General features: G+C 39.0%; 1 protein-coding gene across 1 annotated transcript; it reads left to right on the top strand.

Annotated features, from left to right (window-relative positions):
* Window positions 1–735: 735 nt before the first annotated feature.
* Window positions 736–13,527, top strand: LOC149050043 (scavenger receptor cysteine-rich domain-containing protein DMBT1-like). Its single transcript, XM_089196584.1, has 12 exons — window positions 736–895; window positions 2,502–2,589; window positions 3,321–3,662; window positions 4,601–4,939; window positions 5,917–6,240; window positions 6,953–7,303; window positions 7,672–8,037; window positions 9,421–9,744; window positions 10,256–10,372; window positions 11,040–11,168; window positions 11,622–11,738; window positions 11,991–13,527. The coding sequence occupies exons 2-12, from the start codon at window positions 2,538–2,540 to the stop codon at window positions 12,587–12,589; spliced, it is 3,060 nt and encodes a 1,019-aa protein (XP_089052710.1). The 5' UTR covers window positions 736–895; window positions 2,502–2,537; the 3' UTR covers window positions 12,590–13,527.
* Window positions 13,528–18,953: the final 5,426 nt, after the last annotated feature.

The following is an 18,953-nucleotide window of genomic DNA, read 5'->3' on the forward strand; positions in this document are numbered from 1 at the left end:
GGAATTCCAACCGGTTTACACGTTAGACACAGTTGCACATACAAAACCTTAGTCGAGGGGTGTACATCTTGCTTATACTTAACCGCTGAACTGTTTTGACCTTTTTCAACCTAAACCATTCCTGTTCCTATTTCATTTGTGTGTGTGGTTTTTTTCCTTTTGTTACCGAATTAGTATTTTGTCGTCTCATTCAACTTAAGTAGTACTGAAGATCTCGAAACATGACTCAAAATGTTATGACGAATATCGAATTTTACGCTAGTGTGAAAGAAGTTGGACAGTAAGGGCTGGTTATTTACATCAGGTCTTACCCACACCGCGATTTTACGTTAGCAGTGGGCCTCGGGGATTCTCTATAAGAGAGTTCATTTAATTAAATAAATGTATTTCACCATTAGTTTTCGGCGCTCTTGAAATTTTTTTCGAAAAAAGGAAGTTCAGCTAACTTGAAGATGGTTTAAAGCGCGATTTTGTTAAACAACGGCTAAACTTTGTTTGAAGAACCGGCGCAAAGGGTCTGCATATATTTCTTCTTGGTCAATGTATGTATATTTTCATGGAGTGACAATTGGGAGAACGCAGTGCTTTCTCTGCATCAGCTTCGCTTTTAAATCTTGTTCATAGAGGCCACTCTCCGCTCATCTAATGAGCGCGGGGCACGACAAGACACTTACCCTCAAGGGATTGGTGGGGAGCGAGCGTGGGCTCGAGAACGAGTCTGCTTTTATTTGGCTTAAGTCCAAAATTTACGCTTCGTCGATGCCCTTGGATGGGATTGTTGTCTGTTGCATGTATTTGTGTTCCGTATCGTTATTAATTCTTCGTATACCTTTTAATGCGAGGCATTTAGTTTTCTAAACACCAAACCTGCCTGGATATTTCTTTTTATCTTGAGGTATGTAGGTATTGGCTTAAACACTCATGCTCAGACTTTAGGTGCGGTATCATAACTAGACTTCTGCATAACATTTTATGCTAAGGCTGAGAATGTTTCAGTTTGCTAAAACAGTGAACATTTTACCATTGGTGGGTAATGTATATTGTTTTGGCTGGGCTTAAAACTCAATGCAAGGACCAAAGTTTGGTTTTTGAAGTGTCGATTTTAACAACAAGATCGGTTGGATTTATGCCCTTGAACTTGCTACTTAACCGTTCAATTTAACAGAAGTTTTGCCGGCAAAAGACTGTCAATCAAGATCATTGGGGTTTTCCCGTTTTTTTAGTTCGTTTCCGAACAGTGATGAAGAACTATGACCGAGAGAGGAAAACAGTTGAATTCCTTTTTCTCGACCCGGAAATGTTCGTTAAGATTTGCTCGAATTATTTTAATGTGTGCCTGGTTTGAGGTTAATTGGTTTCGCTCAGAAATTGGAAAAGCTTACTATACATCTTTGTCACTGAGAAGAAACTTTCTGAGGTATATAACCTGATAATCACGTCAGACACACAGCTTATTTTCTTTTTTAGTGATCTTGTATTCATAAGTGCGTCAAAGCTATTTAATAAGCAAGTGACATTTGCACTCAATTTCCATATTGTTTGTTTCCTTGAGAAACAATAGAGTCACCAAGCATGACATATTTTAATTTTATGAGACATAAGAAAACGGAGCGGGTTTGCTTTTTATATGCATGATAAAAGTGTTCAGTTATTTGATAATGAGGTATCATCAACTGAGTTGATACTGTGAATTGTTCAACATAAAAAGATTCGATAGCTGACCTTTCAAGAGTGAGCCCTTCGTCAGAGCGACTCTGATAAAGAGCTTAGGCTCGAACGCCAACTTACTCTTTGTAATGGCCATTCACACTTAGACACAGAGAATTAAACTATTGTTGTATTATTTATTTTTTACAAGAACTTACATTAAATTACGATGTTAAGAAAAAGGAAACAAAAAAATTACATCAATGAGAAAACAAAAGGTGTGTTAACGACACAAAATGAGCAACGAAACCACTAAAAAGGAGGGGGGAGGCGGCTAGAGTGCCTTAAACAGATAATCAAACTAGGAGACTGACCTAACATGCTTATTTTTGCTGTGATAAATGACAAGGATTTGCTTTGATATCGATATTTCACTTTTCTTGTCGCAAACAACAGAGGTGTCTTAGTCATGTCTCGAGAAATCATAGAAGATATCTTGTTGTGATGTTTCCTTCATTCGCGCTGAAATACATGAAACACTCTCCAGACCATATTTCTCTCTCTTCTCTTGTTAAGATTCAAAATCCCCATTCTAGTTTTTCGCACCTGGAGGTTTATCAGTTATCCATACTGCTCGTTGTCGATGCTAAGTTATATGTGCGACCAAATGATGATCCTAAAACCCGTAATGAACAACAAGGTATCGAAATTTTTTAGGAAATTTCCTTTCATGAGATCGGTATTAAGAGTATTTTGTGGGGCTGTTTACTTTGCTGTCTGATTAACCCACCATTGTTTTCTGCACCATAAACATTTTGAAATAAGAAAACGTGTGCGACACTTTTGTCCTTTAGGTACCACAAACTTAAGAGGTCCCAGTGTCAGACAAGATGATCTCGATGTCAGCATTGACGTTCATGAGGCTTGTGCTGTACTATTCTGGTGGGTATCAGTTTAATTTCGAAGGAATATTTACGGAGCCACAACTAGTTGGAAGAAAGCGTAATAAACGACTTTTCGAATTAAAACGGATCGTCCTATAGATATTTGGGGGGGCGGCGGTTCAACAGCTCTTACATGTACATGAAGCAACATTTGACATCAGCAATGTCGATAGCGATATGTTTGTTTGTAGATAGAAATAAGAGAGATGGTAAGTTTTGAACTCGGTAAAGAAATAAAGAAAGATATTTTTCGTCTTGCCATAAAAGATATATATGCACCTGTAGCACTACATATATGCACATACTGTGATACATCAAATGTACACTCAGAAGCTAAGTAGTTTTCAAAATTACACCATCACTATCATTGTGGAATTTTGCTCTTAAAATATATCTGATCAAATTGTGAGCCTTGTTCACGATAATTTCTATACTCACTGCCTTGCGGAGGAGTGGGGCTGCCGCATCTCCCTTCTCAACCACCCTGTGGCCGGGGCCTGTGGTAAGAGTGATAAGGGGCTACTACAGGGAGACTAACGAGAGTAATCAAATGACCAATAAAAGCACTCGCTGGCTGTAGAGAGAACGGGTGATTCCAATACTGCAGCTAGCAAGCAGCCAACTAGTACACAAGGCAAAGATTATTCTGACTAACTCTGGCTTTTAAGAGATGAAATTGAGTCGTAAGTTTTTGCTCATCGACTGAAAAACCTACATTCAATTTAATAGATGTTCGCATCCGTTTAACTGGTTCCAACGTGACATTCGCTGGACGTGTTGAAATCTTTTCTTATGGAGTCTGGGGACGTATCGATGGATCTTCGTCTTGGGATAGAACAGAGGCTGAAGTGGTATGCAGGCAGCTTGGCTTCCCAGGCGTTGTCACGGCCTTGAAATATTCACCGTTTGGAGAAGGGTCCGGACCAGTCTTGATGTCTTACGTGAGTTGCACAGGAAGTGAGAAGACTTTACAACAATGTCAATACCGAGGCTGGCTTGAGAGTAATGTCTGGGAAGGCAGAGAAGCGGGCGTAATATGCAAGACCCATGAGCTTGATACTGATGTCCGCGGTAAGTATCTGAATTAAATTTCAAGAAAGAAAGGATTTCATGCTTGCTTTGGGTCATTTTTTGTACATGCTTTTATAGTGATAAAAAGTGCACAATATAAGAAAGTCAAGCAAACTTCATGAATTAAAAATCCTATACGTCAGTAAGATTTTGTTTGTGAGTTTGGCCGTGGATAAAAACATACTCAGGTCATTTTCTTTCACTGAGCTGATGCATGGGCGACTAGTGTTGGTCATAGGTTTTGAAAGAAGCATTCAAGGAAAAGTACTTCGCCCAAGAAGCTGTTTGGGTATATCCTTTGATAATGTTGGAGATCTGAGAATAATCTTGAACATTTTCGACGTATAATCAGCACAAATGAGATGAATCTCCTTCTTACTCGTGAATGCAAACAAATAATTTTCACAGATAGACTGTGGTTTAAGAAATTTCAGAAAAAGATTTTGGAAAAAATATCAAGCTTGGAAGGGATTCGAACCCTTAACTCCCAGACAGTTGATTTAATTTGGCGGTAGACATCATTGCTACTTTTACTGAAAAATGTACCAATTAGAAAAAAGCAACGTGGCTGTTGCTTAATCGAAACTGAGATAGTGACAGTAAAGCGTAATAATTGCTTTCTCCAAATGTTTCGAGCTCTGAACCGGAAACAGTTAAGTTATGTTCAATATTTCAAAAATAACATCAAGTATCAGAATACTTAATAGTTTAGGAGCAGAGTGCCAAAAAATAGCGAAATGCAAAACCTACCTCACGGGAAAAGTTTGGTACCATATTCTTGCCTTCAAAGTCTACACAATGTCAATGGCAATGTCTACTCTTTGAAATGAGGTACTTTGTTTTTTCTTTGCAAGCAAACGCAGCACAAGTCTCTTTTAAACTGATAGCCTTGTTCAATTTATTTTCACTGATGGTTATGTTCTATTAATTCGTTTTAGATATTTCAATTCGCCTCCAAGGATCCTCTATTCCTAATGCTGGTCGAGTGGAAGCGTTGTACGCTGGAATCTGGGGAGCAATCAGTGAAACAAACTGGGATATAAACGACGCCACTGTGGTGTGTCGCCAGCTTGGTTACCATGCTGGTGCAGAAGTAGCTTTGGCAAACGGTGTATATGGGTCGGTCAGCGGTCCCGTGTGGATTACTGATCTTCAGTGCTCTGGAAGTGAAGCTAACATAATGAGCTGTTCTCATGATGGGATTGGTAACAAGTCTGAATCACAAAATCCACAGAACGTTGCTAGTGTCATATGCAAGGATTTGTCCCAGGCAAATGGTAAGCGGTTTGTAACTTTGTTTTTTCAGATATCTTCAAGAGAATGGCAATAATTATGTGTTGTTAATGCTTACGTATTGCACCAACTATACCCACTAGCTTTGCTTAGCATAGTATATCTATAACAGACGAGAAACCAAATTATGATAATAAAACTTGTGGTAGACTTGATAGCCTTATAAATGGAAGATTAGTGTTTTGAGAGCACTAACCGGACACGGAAACTCTTAAGTTTTAGTTTGCCTCTCGATATACTGGTACTGAAAAATGCGCTTCTTTACGTTTATACCTATCATGATTTTTAGTTGTGCCTTATTGGTGCGTGTTAACGAGCCACTTTACCACAAGTCCACTTAGTGGTTAAATCTTGTTCACGAAAGCTGCCTGGTAAAGAGGTCGCACAGCTTTTACTTCCCGTAATAGTGTTCTGTTGACATCTTGATTATTCAAGGGCTGAAATGTTTGCATTTGCATACAATCAGGTCGAATAAATATGCCAAAAGGCACAGAACTGACTCATACCATAATTTGATCATACAAATGTGATGTTGTGTTTCTATTGAGTGCCTCAGAAAGCAAAATCCTTCAAACTTTTAAGTGTCATGTGACCCCCAATTGTATGCAAATGAGAGGTAGAATTGTAAATTCAAATGAGACTCTCTATACACTTAGTATTTTGGCGTGACCTTCTCATTCCTGCAAATGTTACCGTAAAATCTCAATAAACCTCGATTTACAGTTAAGCTTGATTTTACAATTGTAAGGGAGATCATGGTATGATTAGTTGATCATACCAAGGGCTGGTTCCTGTCTCCCATTAAGGGTCTCTCTCCCACAAAGGAACGAAAGACACTTCTTCACTCTCTGCAAGGGAAATAGAAACTTGAGACGGAAAAGTGTCTACCTGTAAATAAAGGCGACTGTACTTCGATTCAGTAACAGTCGATATAATTTTTATTTCTTTCCTTTACACCTAGGAATGCTGGTTAGGCTACGGGGATCTCCTTCGCCAAATATGGGACGAGTGGAGGTTTATTATGCAGGAAAGTGGGGTTCAGTTTACTCCTCCGGCTGGGATATCAAAGACGCAACAGTTGTCTGCCGGCAGCTGAGATACACAACAGCATTACTGGCAGGAGAACGATTATTTTGCTCGATTACTTTGCCAATTTTCTTTCAAAACTTCGGGTGCTATGGAAACGAATCAGCGTTAGAACACTGTGCTTGGGATTTCTTTGGCTATACCTGGTCAAGGTCTTACTGTGCAAATGTTATGTGCAGCAATGATACAGCTGATTCAGGTGACTATCAATTTTGCACACTCCAAGATCACAATAAACATTTAAGGACTAGAAAATTGCACGAAAACCAGTTGCTTTTACATGTAAGCCGTATCGTGCATACATCTTACCTCACTGATTTCGTGGTCTCAACGACGATGTAGTCACTCCACATATGAATCAAGACGTTTCGAACACTTTGCTGCTAGTCCACTTCAGGCGATAGAGTGTACTGGGTTAGCGTCATCTTGTGAATGATTATACTCAGCAGTGATTGGGTGGTATTCTTGGTGCATTTCGAAAAGATGTTCCTCCATCGTTCCATAGTCGCACAACTCTCTCGTTGTTGTCTTTTTTATCGTTGGCATCCATAATTCTGGGATTTCTATTCCTCTGTCCTTTTTAATGTTGTAAGGGTAAAGTCTCATATGCATGCATACATTTTGCCCTCCGTTTATAACAATGGTAATTAGAGTAGGAAAAGTTTTATTTCGTTCCAGAGCTTGTAGATTTCCTGTCTGTACAATTAAGTTTACATCAGTGAGACTGAAGAACCGATGCAGGAGTAAATCAAGAAGCAAGACAGAGATATTAGACTCGCTAAGACACCGACCTGCGTCACTCTGGAACGAAATAAAATTTACTAAACATGATCTCCATTTTAAGACAAACAGCGTGAAAGATACTTTTTTTTTCGTCTTAATCGACAATGAATTTTTTATATCTCTCCTAGGATTTGATATACGTCTTACAAATTCTGTTGTTAGTCACGCTGGTAGAATAGAGTTTCGAATTCACGGGATTTGGGGAAGTCTTTATTCTCACTACTATCTCATACAAAGGATCCGTTTGGATAGAGTAATATGCAGACAGTTAAACTTCTCTGATAGTATACTTGCAGTTGGCCGGGCTGCGTTTGGACCGGGAACTGGCCCTCAGTGGTATAGAACCTGGGATATAGATTGCCTTGGAGACGAAAGTAATATACAAAATTGCACTCATTACAGACAGCCTCAATTGACGATCGATAGTCGTGACGATGATCTCAGTGTCATTTGCAAACCAAGTGCTGCACAGGCCAGTGGTGAGTTATTACCTTATTTCTGAGCAGCTTGGATAAAGGCTTACTCAATCATTTGCAGACTCAGGTGTAGGAATTTTTTTAAAGGTTGGCGAGGTCTGTGAGTTATGCATTAGAGCTATAAGTATGTTATTAGAGTTCTCGAAATTGTACGTTAGGACTTTTGCATTTATCTCCCTTGAGACTTTTGTTAAAGGTGTCTCAGAACCTGTCTTCAATGACCAAGGTCAGATAACATCTAATGTAGTGTTTACGTACCTTGTTTTGAACTATCACCATGCTTATGACATAGTGTAGCGTTTAGATAAGTTAAGGGGAGGTTGACGCTGAAATGATGAAAAGTATTTACGATTTCAAAAACTTTTTTTCAGACTTTAAGGTTCGCTTGACTGGATCTAGTTTCAGTGTTGCTGGTACAATCGAGGTGATGTATTACGGAGTCTGGGGAGGAGTGCTTGGCGCTGGTTATATTGATATTAATGCAGGTCATGTGGTGTGTCGTCAGCTGGGATATCATAGCGCCGATGAAATTTTCCAATACGCAGCTTTCGGACGATTAAAAGGTCCATTGTGGATATGGAGCATACATTGTAATGGGAATGAATCGAACATCTCAGACTGTGCAATGACAACTTGGGACAAACACGTTCCGCATGGATGGTGGGAATCTTATTTACAACGTCCAGATTTTGCAGCTGGTGTTTTATGCAGACAGGAAAACTTCAACCCACCACAAAGTAAGTCATAAATGGTCGTTCTGTTTAATCTAGGCTTAGTTATAATGGCTCAACCCACTCTTCAAATTCAACGACACTTTCAGTTGCGACCTGCGGATGGAAGCAAAGAGGACAAAACATTTTTGTGATTTACTAGTTCATTTTTTTCCGCGGTTTTCAATGTTGTGTCAAACACTTTTTTTGCTACTTAGAAAGCCACTGAAATAAGGAATACAGATTCTGTGTTAGAGACTGAAACAACTTTAGGCAAAAGTGTTAAATTAGAAAAGGTCTACGTCTCGTGTTTCTCCAGAAACTTCTTTCGTGCTCTAGCCGCTTCCTGCGTTTTCAACGACAGAACAGAGGACAGTCAAGGCTTCTATATTTGTTAAATAAAAGTCGGCAACTTCTTTTTGCTCTTTACACAGCCTTGGGTAGACCAAGTTCTTCGAGATGTCTTTGGATTGACACCTTTTATATGATCACGAATTAGCTGCCTTTTTTTCTGACGAGGTGTAAATAGGCGTCAGGAAGTAAGAACTAACTAACCATACAATTGGGTGGGATAATTCTAAAATTATCACCACTAATCGGCGTCACCATAAGTGCCTTTGTTTGGAAGCTTGGCATATTGACTTCGCCCACGTTCCTTTAAAACGCAATGCCTATTTACACCTCGTCAGAAAAAAGGCAGTTAATTAGTGATCATGTTAAAGGACCACTTGTTGTAGCGTTTAGATCACCCCTGATGAAGGCACTAGACAGGAGTGTCGAAACGTTGGGTCTATGAATTGTAACTTCTTCGGTTACATTCATTAAATCTGTAAACCAGAGTAGCATCAAACCATGTCTGCTGAATAACTATTCTCAACCGAGTACTTGTGTAAATATCGGGCTGTAGAATATGCACAGACTTTTTTTATCAGGCTGGTGATATTGTCGTGGGAAATGAGTACCAGATGGTAATGGGTCAAGAAGTGTCGTTAATTCGGGTTTCCCAAGACCCACGAGCAAAACCTGTCTGTCATTGTCTGCTTTAGGAATAAAAACTAACCACCAGAAATATGACTTAATAGAAAATTTTCCCTTAGTCAACTCACAAGGCAAAAAAATAGACAAAAACTGACTGTGGAGGTGAAGGGTTTGAAGTGAATGTGATATTTGCTGACTCACAAATATTGTGAGAAGATTTTCTGCGAAAACTGAAATTTGGCAAGTGAAAGGGAACAGAACCGTGTTGGTTAAAAAAAATCCGTTGAGTTGAGTCCTCTCAGTTCCATAACTATTATGAACAACAATTGAAAAGAAAAATCCTAAACCAATGCTAAAATTCAACCTCAGCATATATCTTACTGGCGGAGTTAAAACCTGAACTACCATGACAACTTATTTCTGAACTCTTAGTGTTGAATTTGAGGCTCGCTGGTGCTCCAATTAGTAATGCTGGACGAGTAGAAGTGTTTTACTTGGGAGAGTGGGGAACAGTAGGTAACTGGGGATGGGACCTCAATGCTGCTCACGTGGTATGCCGCCAGTTGGGGTACCCTGCAAGCCTTTCTTTTGGTTATAATAATCAGTTTGGTTCGAGGAAAGGGCTGCAATGGTTCAGCAACTGGAGATGTTTTGGCAACGAGACCAATCTTGGAGAATGTACAAAAGATGGGTATGGTTACACTTCCGGTGGATCATGGGGTACAACAGCATTATGCAAATTACCATATCAAACAGGTGACCTATCTACTTTTTGGACACTCGCTGGTATTGATACATTTTCATAAAATGACCTCCTCACGATCTAATTCAAATTTTCATTGAGACAAACGTATCCCAATAACGTACCCAGCCTTACTTTTTTCCTGATTCAAGTGAGGTAAAGGAATACAAAAACACGCGAAACACGTAGGACGAAAAAAAACAACACAAAACAAAACAAAGCAAAACTAAAAAACCGATGAAAAACACGGGGATGTAGTGAGCTGTACACAGTTTTTGGTATTCTCTTTTCTGGATTTTCCTTCCATCCGTCCTACAATAATGCGGTTGGTCCAATCTTACACCACATACATGCTATTCCATTTACGCAAAAAAACCATATACGATTAAATATAGTGGGGATTTCACGACTCTTTTATCTTTGCAACTGATTTTTATTATCTAAAGCAGCCTATCATTCTCTCTTCCAATGAGTACACCAAAGACATCCAAGAATATTCTCTACTTTTCGCTTTTATTTGCCTAGACATCTCTTCAAAATGTTATGAGGTCAAATGTCAACATCAAGGAACCTGCATTGACACTGGAGGTGGTGCTATTTGCAACTGCACAGAAGGATTCACAGGAATCCATTGTGAAAAATGTGAGTGAGACAACTTTTTCAAACTTTTTATCAGATTGCAGCTCCTTAAAAGTTTCAAAAAATTGTTTGTAATAAACACAGCGATAATGAAAATGGAATTTGAGCAAGCAACATTACAGTTTCAAGCTGTATATGTGAAAGATAACCACCAGCGAGCAGATTGTGTTTGGAATGACACGAACTGATTAAACGGATTTACAGTCGCATATCATGTACCATATCAAAGTAAAAAAAAAAAGATACGTCTAGGGGATTCAGATTCCATTTGTTAGCTTCATGCGCTAACCATAACCATAAGTAACGTTCCCATCTTGAAGGAGAATACTACGATTGAGTTCAAAACTTTGATTTTTAAAGATTGCAAAGGGTTAAGAATAATCTTTCCTGAGCTCACCGCATACCAGACGCAACAGAAATCTAGTTCACCCGCCTTTCTCTGCTTTGAGGGTTTGGATGTGATTTACCCTGTTTGAGCCTCAAAACTTACTAATTTCCGCTGATCGGTTCAAAAAGCTAATGCATATATATTTCTTTCCTTGTACTCTAGCTACGCAAAAACTTGCATAATCTCAGGAGGTATCTGCACGAACTTGTGTTATTACTTTCTTACCATACAGGCCAAAGTGATCACTTTAGTCAGGGTATCTTTTTTGTTTTATTCCTGTAGCAATATCTAATCCATGTCAGAGTTCTCCATGTATGAATGGTGGAAAGTGCTTCAGCAATGAATCTTCATATATCTGCTCGTGTCCCGATGGGCTCTCGGGACATCGTTGTGAGGAGCGAATTACCATCAGTAAGTTTATTTGCCTTCCTCTGTTGTTGCAAATCAATAGAACTATGGAGTTATGTCCAGTCTGGAAACAAGTGGGACGAACTTTTGGAACATGTTATGATGATCCCTGAAAGCGAGGCTAGGTGATGTTCCACCAAAACTCCTGACTACTGCACCATAAACTCTATTTTGTCATCAATCACCAGACAATTTCTTAGGGTATTGCGAATATTGCTCATTCAATTTTGAACGTTTTTGCTTTCAATTCTCTTTCCTTTCCTCGTTAAATTGAAATCTTTGTTTGAAAATAATTGTATCCATGTTGAGCCCTAAGTTCTAACTAGCGACCAAATAAAGTTATGCTTATGCAACTTACGTCACAACAAATAAGATATGATAAAGTTTATTAGAGGGCTGAATTCCTCCCATGTTTCGAATTGGAGGTCTTGATTTTTTCGTTTTGCTACTTTGCAGCCATGAAACCGTGCCAGAGCCACCCGTGCCCAAACAATGCATTTTGCCACGAAAATGAAACTCATTTCTCCTGTGTGTCTAATGAAGCACAGAATTCAGCTTCTTTACAGACCAGTGGTGAGCTTTAGCTTTTTTATGTGTTCTGTTGTCTATTTTTTTTTTCAAACTCATCATTAATTTATCAGGCTGTGACAAGGAAAATTGTAAACGTGATATTGGTAAGGATACATTAAGTGTATCAAAGGCCACGAAATGTGTATTTTTACGATTTCAAATACCTCGAACTTTGTTAAAAACGAACGCCATCTGGGATGCATTGGATGCGTCCTTTTTCATCAAGTTTACTTTGATATCATTTTTGCTCCACAGATGGGTCCTCGCAGAACGGAAGTACAATCTCAAAGACTACTTATATCATAACATTATCAATTCTTGCATCTCTTGTGTTCTTTCTTATTGCTGCAATTGTTTACGTTATCTTCCAAAATCGAAAGCTTTCTAAAGTTAGACTTAGAGACCAACAGGCAACTTTTAGCAACATGGCCTACAGGAGTGATAAAGAGGAAACCTACCACTGTGACGAAATCGACCTGGGAACGGGAACAAATAACAGTTCAATGCCAAAGAGGGACTCGGACAACACTAACCACTTATATGAAATAGCTCCCACTTTCCATGAAACGGCCACCTCTCGACCTCTTCCACCAATTCCACCACCACATAAGGCGGCAAGAATGAATCCGAAAGCTGCTCGTAAGAAAGCCAACTGGGGAAATAGCGGTTTAAAAACGAAAGGAGCCTTGGAGGGATCAAAGAGGGCCTCGACAGGGGCCGGAGAGCATTACACGGCTTTATCAAAGGAGAACAACAGCACTGCCTCACGAATTGTCTCAGCTGATGGAGGACCGAATCCCAACGAATACATGTCTCTGTCACCAAACAGGCACGGAGATATTTCTCATTCATAAAGTCCTCAAGCGTCTCACTTCTAAAGATCGATTAACATGACAAAGATAGAAAAAGACGCAAAGATCTGAAAAGAGGAGACTCAGAAAAATTTCCTTTTTCTTAGTGCAAACTAGTATTGTGTTGCAAAATTTGTTCACCTGTATACCCACGCGTGTCTATTCCTTCAAACAAAACATTTTCCAAGAAAACCAAGTACCTAGCATCTAAAAAGCATTTAGTATGATCGAAGGCCTAGTTTGAATTCATCAGAGAATGGAGAGAGAAGTTAGTAGTGTGAACTCTCCCTTATCACGCTTTCTCGAGCAATACGCTTTTGTACACAGGCCCTGCTTAACGTATTATACACCTTTTGCGTCTCTTAGTATATATATACCATTATTGGCAAGGATGCCCAAGTTCAAAGTCTTCATGCGTAAATGGGAAAACTTCTTGAGGTTTCAGAGATTTGAATTGTCCAAACCTCACGGTAGCTTTTTATCTCCTAAAACTCCTCAATCCGTAAGGCTAATATTACTTCCCAGGTAAATACCGAGTTCAGATAAGAGCCCGGTTTTGTCGTGTAATCATTAGGGGTTTAGATTTGATTTGCAAACTATTCAGAGTGAATGAAACGTCAAGTAGGCAGCATATTTCAAGAATGTAGTAAAGGTTCTAAGGACTGCGCTATTTTTGCATAATTCTGCTTTGGTAGAGAATTGTAAATTGCTTGAGATTTGTACGACACACATGCGTTTGATAATTACTAACTGTTCTGGTACCATAGAAATGACTTTGGCTATTTGTTACAAGAACAATGAGAAGCAATGTGGGGAATAAGTAATTTTGATAATCAAACACGAATATAGCGATTTCAAAGGTATTGACTCGGAAAATATCTTTAATCCCTTTAGTTTGGAGAATAAAGGAGCAGAATAGGCTCGATAGTCTGAATTGGTGATAGCTTGCACAGCTCGCTTTGCAAATATTAAATTCTATACAATTTGAGTGTAATACATATTTGTCTTGTGCGCCTTCAATTTCAATGATTGAGTTTGCGGTAAAAGCGTCGAAAATATTTCCGTTGATATGGTACCCGATGCATTCGTTAGTCCATCTTCGGCATCGATTTACATGAGACTCGTAATTCTTTCCCGCCACTCCTATCTCTAGACTTCGACATTCTCCTGTTCCCAAAATGAGAACCTAAAAGTAGGAAAGAAAGGAACCAGAAAATGATCAAAAACATCGTTCCACAACGTATTCGCATACGCTGTAAGGATAAGAATAGAATGAGGATGAGAACAGGTAGTTTGATACGAAAATTATCCGGCGTTGGCAATTACCACCTACTGAATGCTTGTACTAGTAGATCCGACAGAAGATTATTCTTAAAGCTTGAAAATGGAAATCTTTGCGATAACAGGAACAATCGACCGACTTTTCCACCTGCTTAGGCCTAGTAGGTCCCCTCGAGTGTTTCTGTCGCGTTATATTAGATAAGGGTTGCTATGGTAAGTAAATTCCTTCCTCTATGCATTCATTTATCCATTTATTTATTCATTTGCTTTCAAAATTTTTCATGGCGGTTGATGCACCTTTTCGACTTCTCGTTGGCATGCAACTGATACATTATTTCATTCATTCAGGCCAGTGCTACTTAGCACTACCACTTTTTGTGACTTTAGAGGAATTCTTTGAAAGCGTTAGCATAAAATGGTTGGTTCAAGTTTTTGTCTTTTTGCACTCTCTTTCCTCTTTCTAATCAAAACTACATAATATGAGTAAAATCAAGAAAACATGTTCATTTTGTTTTGGTGCATTTCTTGCCTAAACTGGGAAACTCTTTAGTGAGAGGATCAAAATAACTGGCAGCATGATTCTTTTGTGAGGCTGTTGGGTGATCCTTGCACGTCTTGCAAACTTCCTCTCCCTCGTACATGAGAAGGCAATCCTCTATCCTTATGCCTTCACTCTTCCACGCCTATCATTTATAGGAAAGAATCAAAAGTAAAAAGAAAAATGCGAAGTCAACGTTTCGCGAACATTTCTTGTGCTAAGAACTACAGCCTGCCTGTAATCGAGTTTTGACACAACCTAATAGAATTATCATCCCTGCTGGTGACGTTATTTTTTCAAGAAGAAGGAACTCTTCGTCCATACTGAACTTAATCCGATTAGTAAGTGGCTTAAAACTGTTTTCAATAGCGTCGTTGGTAATCCAGAATTGCTTTGGTTTTTCTTACTTTACTGAGTGATTAATTAATAATACTCGCGCCACTTTCTCCACTGATCAGAGTCACAACTGAAACCTATCGGTACTCGATAACTCGCGTTCCCCCGAGCTCTGGTTAGTTTGCTTTTTTTAGCTCTGAGTTCTTATTGTCTTTTTTGATATTTTCTTCCCTTCTGATTGGCTGTTATTATAACTTTGGCTTTGGTTTGAAAAGTGCCCTACGTAGGATAAGGATTATTTTGATCAACTATGTTTAGGTGAAAAAGTTTTCTACTAAAGTCTTTTTATCGTTTTCCATGCGGTCGTATTACATTAAGAATCAAACAGGAACTATTTCGGAGCTAATGAAGCATCCACTGCGTAAAATAATTTTTTAAATGCATTTTTCGTTTAACAGGAGAGTCATGGAGGTGCTGAGACATTTCTCATAACATTGCAATTTCATTGGAAATGTTTGTAACATATTATTGATTTTGACTAGTTCGCTTAAGCGAGAAGTATCTCGTCCCGCTGCTCGGGCATGCGCACAGACATATATTTTGGTCCTCAAACTAAACATTAAGACACGGCCATAACGCGGTGATTCCCGCATGGTTGACGAACGAAACACACGACTGAACCGTGCAGTTCATGGCCATAAGCCGTGGTTAAAGTTTGCTTCGGTTAAATGCACGAAACCCCGACACAGTAGCGGCAAGAAGTCTCTTGTCAGTAATAGTTGAAAGGTTTTATTTCTCAATTTTTTACCTCCCTTTTCGAATAAGATGGGTCATTCAAAGCCAACTTCTTTCGATTTAAAGTAATCAGGGAGCAGCCAATGAAAAGTTCATGCTTACATGGAGTTTTGAACAGTAATACACGCACGTCCCCTCCCCCCACAAACCCCTCAAACGAAACACGCGGGCGATGTCCCTCTGATTTATTAGTAGGAGGTACCGTAGTCTCGACGTATCGCACATCAGTAGTCCCTAACTTTGACTGTGATTATTACGACGTAAAGTTCAGTTTTAATTGTTTGATTGAAGTTGCAATATAACGAAAAAATTTGGTTGAAAATGGTTTATAATTATATATGAATATGATTCATTCGCTTACCAGATCTGTTTGTGTTTTCTGTGAACTGCAGGCTCATCCTTTCATTGTATCAAATGATGATGGTAATGTGGATATGATATCTATGTGGGTTTGTTGCCAGCTGGAATAGAGACGGTCATGCACACAGAGTATGGACTCACCCAATTCCGAGTCATCCTGATAACATCCGCCTCACTTGGCTTTATGTATAAAAATATACATTATTTTCTAGTTTATTTTCTAAGTAAATACGTTTTGAAAAAAATCTCTGAGATTAATCTTTGGTTACCACGATTAGGAACTGCTTTGTCGCACTGAGACTCTAACACCAGAAACACGTTGCCAATGGTCCGCTGACGTAAGCGGCCATGATCAGAGATCGTGTTTTTTGGTTCTATTTATCACAATTTTTGGCGCACTTCGTCACTGTTTACTGTCGTCTTCGCCTTGTAAATAGTCAGTTATATAGATAAGGGAAACCGTCAATGTGTACCAAGAATAACTTCCATTCGGCGGATAAATAAGCTCTTAAACCAGCCTGTGTGCGAACAGTGTTCATGAAGTGGAGCTCTCAAAAACTAGTACGTTTTGAAGAACCAAAAATGCCCGTTTACGCTGAAGAAATGTAAAATGGTTTCCGTGTTTACATAGCCTGATGTAAACACGCGGGAGGTTGGGAGAACACGAGATAACCGTAGGAAACTACGACGCGAAGCAGAGTGGTTTCCAGCTTATCGAGTGTTTACATCACGCTATGTAAACACGGAAACCATTTTATATTTCTTCTATAAAAGAACTAATGAAAGAGGAACGAAAACCGTGTTTACATACGCTCATGTAAAATGGTTTTATAGCCAATCAGAGCGCGTGTACTATTTGAATTATTTTATAATGTTAATTGTTATTTGGACATGGAAATCAGTTTAACTTTAAAATCTGATTTTCTCCAGACTCAGAGTGGTATGAATGATAAGCTTTTAGACGAAATTTAAAGTTATCCTTACAATTAAAGAATGCGTTGAACAGTAAGTGTGGGTGAATTTTTTTTATCACATAAGGGGGAGACGACTGGGGCGGATTCGAGAGAGCGCGCTTGAAATATGTTTAATTTTAACAGCCAACCCTCCATTCCCCTTTAATGTATGGTTGAGATATGATAAAGGACGCAAGCAAAGCTACGATTTTAAATTACTTCAAAAGCCTGCAGCTCTTCTCTCTGAAGCACACGATCAGCCATTACCTCACTTCCTCCTTCCTAAAGGCTCTGGAAACAACTGATGATGAATCACATCAATGCACAAGCAAATGATCCAAAAACATTAAAAAAAACTCGTTAAATAACTGCTGGTATCGAACCATGTCTGAAATTCCAACCAGTTTACACGTTAGACACAGTTGCACATACAAAAACCTAGTCGAGGGGTGTACATCTTGCATATACTTAACCGCTGACTTGTTTTAACCTTTTCCATCCTCAACCACTCTTGTTCTATTCTATTTGTGTGTGTGTGGTTTGTTTACCTTTTTTTGACCGAATTAGTTTTTTGTCGTTTGCTTCAACTTAGGTAGTAGCTCAAAATGTAATGACGAATTTCTTATTTTACGCTAGTGTAAAAGGAGTTGGACAGTGAGGGCTGGTTATTTACACCAGGTATAAACCAAACCGCACACAAAAAGTCAAGGTGTTATGGTGACACCAAAAAAGTGTAAATTTTTGCAGCTGTGTGAGCACCGTTTTGGTGTTTCATCAACGCTGAAACGGTGTTCTTTTACACCAACGTGGTGAAAATTCGTTTTCATGTCATGTAACTGAAGTGTAACTATACACCACAATGGTGCTGACTTATCACTGTTTTAGTGTACTTTAACTCTAAAAGAGTGCCTCTTGACACTGAATTGGTGTAAAATGCGTTGCAGCTATGCCAACACCGAGACGAGGTGATTTTACACTGTTATGAATTTTACACTCAATTGGTGTAAATCAGCACTTCCACTTGTGTTATAAAACAACATCCTATGCATTGTAGTAACACTCTTAGTAGTGAAATTGACCCCAAAGCTAAGAGGACATTTGAATGCAGTAGGGTTATCTTGTTCTCACTTTTATTGCTTTCAATCTCAAAATCGCCAACGAAACATAAAAAATAAAGCCTTAGCAGTTTAGTTCATTCAAAAATTGCAATAATTTTGTTGGCAGTCTTGCGTTATCCTCATTTTTTAAAATGTAACTCTGCAATAAGAGATACACATTTACACATTCTTTCGGATACTCCACATAACACACAAAATACAACGATAAAAAAAGTAATCAGCGCTTCTATGTGCCCCCTATTTATCTTTATCAGGAGCTCTTGCTCCCCACTGATAAAGATATTATCTAGGGAGCATAATTTCCACTCAAATATGATGAAGGGAGGCATTCCTGTCCTTGCCTCCTTGGCCACTTTTTTTGCTTCAGGAGCATTCTACGGAATAAAATAAGGAAACAGAACCGTATCAGTCACATATTCTATAGTTAAGCAGTGCCAAAAGGAAGGCTGAAGGCAGTCTTTTATAGTGAATGCTTTGCCTGCTACTCTATAGAATTGTAAGACAAGCAGATAAGGCTTTTCCGGACAAGAAACTTCAAAGAGAACTAGTAGATTTAAGTGCTTGAAAGGAGAACTAATGTTTGCCTCATGTTCTACTTCTGCTTGTAAGACAACAGCACGGAACTGCTTCACAGCAGCAGGTGACCTCGTAAAAACTTCATGAAACGTGACTAGAACATCGGCTTACCAAAGAAGACGTCGGCAAATCCTTGAAATCCCTCTTTCTTCATCCACTCCCTCACATTATCAAAAGAAAAAATAACGGAATTCATATTTCTTAAGTGTTTTCTGTCCGTAAAAATACCTGGATCGCAGAGCAAATTGACTTCCCTGAAATTTAGAGTGTCCGTTTGAGCTGTCCGACAACGATTTGAGTTCTCTAAACCAACACCCGTCACTTTCAACTCTTCATCGCTATTCTCTGATTGAACAAGAAGACTACGGGTGATAAGAAACTTGTCGTGATAATCTTGTAAGCGTATCGAG

This window comes from Pocillopora damicornis, chromosome 2, assembly GCF_964200805.1.
Source record: "Pocillopora damicornis chromosome 2, jaPocDami1.2, whole genome shotgun sequence".
NCBI lineage: Eukaryota > Metazoa > Cnidaria > Anthozoa > Scleractinia > Pocilloporidae > Pocillopora > Pocillopora damicornis.